Below are 4,201 nucleotides of genomic sequence, written 5' to 3'. Positions count from 1 at the left end.
ATAAAAAGTGAAAAAATGGCAAAAAAAAAAAAAAAAAAAAAAAAAGAAGTCTGAAAAGTGTGGCATACATTTGAATTCAATCTCCTTCACTCAGTGGTCTGTAGAATCACCTTCAGGTGCAACTTCAGCTGTAGGTTTTTTAGGGTACATCTTTAAGCCTCGCAGAAATTCTTTGCTGGATTCAGCTCTGGACTTTGACTGAGCCATTCTGACACATAAACAGGTTTTCTAAGTTCAGGACTGACCTGCATTTAGTGACATCCCTCTTTACTAACTGCAACTGGCTTCTCAATTCCTGCTGAAGAACATGAAATCATTTCAGCACGACGGTGCCACCACAGTGTCTGATCACGGGGACGGTGTGTGTTAGCGTTTTTGTTTTTGGCTCATCTTGTATTTTGTGGAGCAAGAAAGTCCAACTCAAAATAGAGGAGCGTTGTCGTCATTACGCTGCAAGTGTTGGGAAAATCCAACTCTGCTGGGACGGCTTTCTGTTATTTCCTTTGTGTTTTTCAGAAATATTGTTTAAACAAGAACATCTGCAATTTTATTTCAAAATATGTAGCTTAGTCAAAATACACATTTTCGTTCTTCTGGATAAGCTGTTAAAAATAGACGTGGTAACACTTTATTTGGAGGGGTGTGCATAAGACTGACATAACACCTGTTATGAACATGAAGGAGTCTTTATGAATGTTTGACTGTTGTCATGAAGCGTCATTCGGTAAACAATGAGACTTTTAATGCAAATCTTAGTGCATTAAAAGTCTGCGCTCTCCCTCTGTTTTCCCCCCCTCCAGTGAACAACGGATCTCCTGTTTCCACAGAGGGCCCTGATGCTCAGCGCCGAGCCTTTGTTGGCTCAGGAGTCGCCATCGATCACCGTTGCCGTGGAAATGGCTAATTCGAGCCTTCGGGTGTGTCGATCAATTATATTCTCTGCCCCTCCTCTCTCTCTCTCTCTCTCTCTGTCTCTCTCTCTCTCTCCATCTCGTCGTCTCGTGTTTTGTGTAAATGCGTGGCAGCAGAGGGGAGGAAGGAGGCGGCCCGGACGCTCCCTGCTAATAGGAGACACTAAACGAGCATCGATGTCAGCATGCCGGGGAGGACCGGGCCCGTCTCCGTGGAGACGGGAGCACCGCTCATCAAAACAGGGCAGGGTGGACGCTGACATATTATTAGTGATAGAAACCACAAAGTTTGCAGATAACTTTGTTTTAGTTTCATTTTTGGTGTCGAGTTGTGACTCATTGCATTTGCATCCAGTTCAGGACTGCATGGCAACAAACACGTGAACTTTGAACTCCTGCAGTTTCCTTTTCTATGCCTTGACCAGGAGTTCAGTCGCCTGTCTTGGTGTGATCTCTCTCTAAATAATAATTTCAAAATAAAGTCCTGCAGCGGAAACAATTATAAATTAAATTCTCTATGATGCGAAGATGAATCTGAATGTACCACCTGGACAACTTTTCCTTCTATATTACTATTGATTAATAATTTTCAAAAAAATGTATAACTGTTTACACACTGAAAGATAAAACATGTGATCCAACTTAAATATATTGAGTTAATTAAATTATCAATTAAGTTTATTCAAGTAAATTTTTTAAGCTTCATTCAGTTACTTGGTAAAAATTATCACTTTTTTTTGTTAAAGTTGAAGCTTCATTCTCCTTCATCAGAGTAGACCAATTTTTTAAAAAAATCTTATAAGAATTGTTATTATTTTGACAATAATAACTTCACAGTTAGTGAAGTTTGAAACTCTAAAAAGCTGTGCGTATTGTCAGGATTGTCAATTTTACAATTTTTCATCACTGTTTCTTTCATAAGCGCATCAATACAAATCAAAAAATAAGAAAATATGATCAAATGTCATAGAAATCACACCACTTTATGTAACTGGTGTCCCGAAGAAGGCTGCTTTATTTATTTTAAGAACAGTGCTGCCTTAAAAAAAAGTTGTAAATATTTTTTTAATATATGTCACTTTTATGATCACCACATTAATATCAAAAATCCACAAAGTCTTAGAAATTGCTACTCCCAAATACTCTTCAGGTGATTTGACTGAGCTGTTTTAGGTAACACTTTATTTGAAGGGGTGTGCATAAGACTGACATAACACCTGTCATGAACATAAAGAAGTCTTTATGAATGTTTATGACATGATTTTGTAAATTGATAATTTAATGCAAAGTTGGCACTTTTAATGGACTTTCAATGCAACTTTTAGAGCAACTTTGCATTAAAAGTGTCATTATTTACCGAATGACACTTCATGAAAACTGTCATAAACATTCATAAAGACTTCTTTATGTTCATGACAGGTGTTATGTCATGTTTATGACAGTGTCATGTCAGTCTTATGCACACCCCTTCAAATAAAGAGTTACCCCATTTGGTAATAAGAATAATTTCAAAACAGAAAAACTATGTAGACATGCAAAGACAAAACCCAAACGACTGGCAGCTGTGATGGGGGGTTTCTACTGAGGGATGCTGAATTTTTAATAATCCAACAATTCTGTCATTTGCATTTGTGAAACTAAATACTGAAACCCATTTACCACAAATTTGTGGTTCTCTGTGTTGCTTTAGGACATAAAATACAGAGAAGTTTAAGATTGCAGAGAGATAAATGTTAAAAAGGGGGATGAACGAACACTTTCCCAGAGCACGGCATGAAATCAGTCAAATGAACAAACCACAGTGAACTCATGAACTTTGATGAGGAGACACACCCACCCGGTCGGGTGGCGGTCCAGCTCGTTGAGGACGGTGTGGTCGCAGTACTCGAACACCAGGTGAAGCTTCCGCTTTCGTCTGAACACTTCGATCAGATTCACCAGGTTGTTGTGCTTCAGTTGCTGAACAGACAGAGCACAGGACACCGACGTTTCAGTCAGGAGAAAACTGGACGCCCCGGCTGACAGCGGCGTCTGCGCTCATCCGACAGCAAACGGGAGTGCATAAACATGCCGTTGCCCCTGACAACCTGCCCTATTTATGAGATCCTGGTGTCCGGGGGACCACCAAAGCCCCCCCACCCACCACCCACCCTCCGCATGACTAATTAAAACGCTGATGAATGCACAAACCTGTCTTTTGTTCGCTACAAAGCAGACATGATTTTTTTTACGATAGAGTTCAGTTTGTATTGTTGAGGGACTTGGATTAATTTTGACTCCATAAAAATAATATTTATCAGGTAAATTAAAGCTAGATCTGTTGCAATGAGCAATAAATCAATTCATCGCATGATCGATTAAAACAAACTAAATAACTTCCTTTTACACGATTAATCGTTTCTGCTCTCTCTCTAACAAAAACTTCAGTCTGCTGCTTTGGTCTCAACAAGCCTTTATTTTGAAGGACAAGTTTGCTTACAGAGACTTCATAATTCATTTTATGTGTTGTTTTGTTGATTTATTTTGGATATTTAAAAAATATCAGTGAGAAATTAAAGGTTTATTGGCCTTTGAGAATGTGCGTTATTACGCCATTACAAGTATATTACTCGAAAATCGTCTCAAAACAACAATATTATTTTTTACCGCAATAATTTCTGGGACAATTTATCATCCAGCGAAATTAGTTAACCTTTTTTACTTATTTATTTTTTGCCGTATTCAGGTCGCTTGTGATGCAGACTGTTTTCACCTTGAGCATCCTGATCTCCCTCAGCGCGATCTTTTTGATGATGGGGTCGTCCTCAGACTCCACGAACTTCTTGATGGCGACGATCTGCCCGGTGTCCCTGTTTCTGCACTTGAAGACGACGCCGTACGACCCCTCGCCGATCTTCCCCATCTTCTCGTACTTCTCCATCCTCGGCCGAAGTTAGGCAAACACACACGCACACACACACACACTTTGCATGCAGGGAGGCGGGAGCTCCCTCTGCAGCTGGAAAACAAGAGGGAGAGGTTTGGCACTCGGAGGGAAAACAGAGAGCGAGAGTGAGAGTAACCTGAGAACACCGGCTGCTTTTGTAGCATTAAAGCACAATCACCAAACAGAACTAAGTTTTTTACTTTTATGAACACTTTTGCATCTCTGCATCACACACACACACACACGCACAGGTTAACATGCAAAACGGAGCTGATTGGACAAAATATTTTTTTTTTTTTTTTTTTTTTTTAAACCCCCACCGAGCAAAAAAGCCGGCCGCCTTTTTCCCAAAACGCGGTTAAAG

At 39.8% G+C, this 4,201-nt stretch overlaps 1 protein-coding gene across 3 annotated transcripts in view; it reads right to left on the bottom strand.

The window, feature by feature from the left end:
* cdkl1 (cyclin dependent kinase like 1 (CDC2 related kinase)) overlaps positions 1–4,201 on the bottom strand; it is a 19,097-nt gene that overhangs the window by 10,992 nt on the left and 3,904 nt on the right. Inside the window, exons 2-3 of one of the 3 annotated variants that reach the window (XM_015031716.1) lie at positions 3,664–3,874; positions 2,749–2,870 (exon numbers count right to left, since the gene is read on the bottom strand). The exons of 1 other annotated variant lie outside the window; for it this stretch is intronic. In XM_015031716.1, coding sequence (XP_014887202.1) covers positions 2,749–2,870; positions 3,664–3,831 — 290 coding nt within the window. In that variant the 5' untranslated portion in view covers positions 3,832–3,874. Of the gene's footprint in view, positions 1–2,748; positions 2,871–3,663; positions 4,027–4,201 lie in introns of those variants that run through there. One more of the 3 variants, XM_015031717.1, reaches the window with a different exon arrangement.

This window comes from Poecilia latipinna, unplaced genomic scaffold, assembly GCF_001443285.1.
Source record: "Poecilia latipinna isolate Pla-1442-1.1 unplaced genomic scaffold, P_latipinna-1.0 Scaffold215, whole genome shotgun sequence".
Lineage (NCBI taxonomy): Eukaryota > Metazoa > Chordata > Actinopteri > Cyprinodontiformes > Poeciliidae > Poecilia > Poecilia latipinna.
Note: the sequence above shows the minus strand (reverse complement) of the source record. Positions and strands in the feature narration are given on the sequence as shown.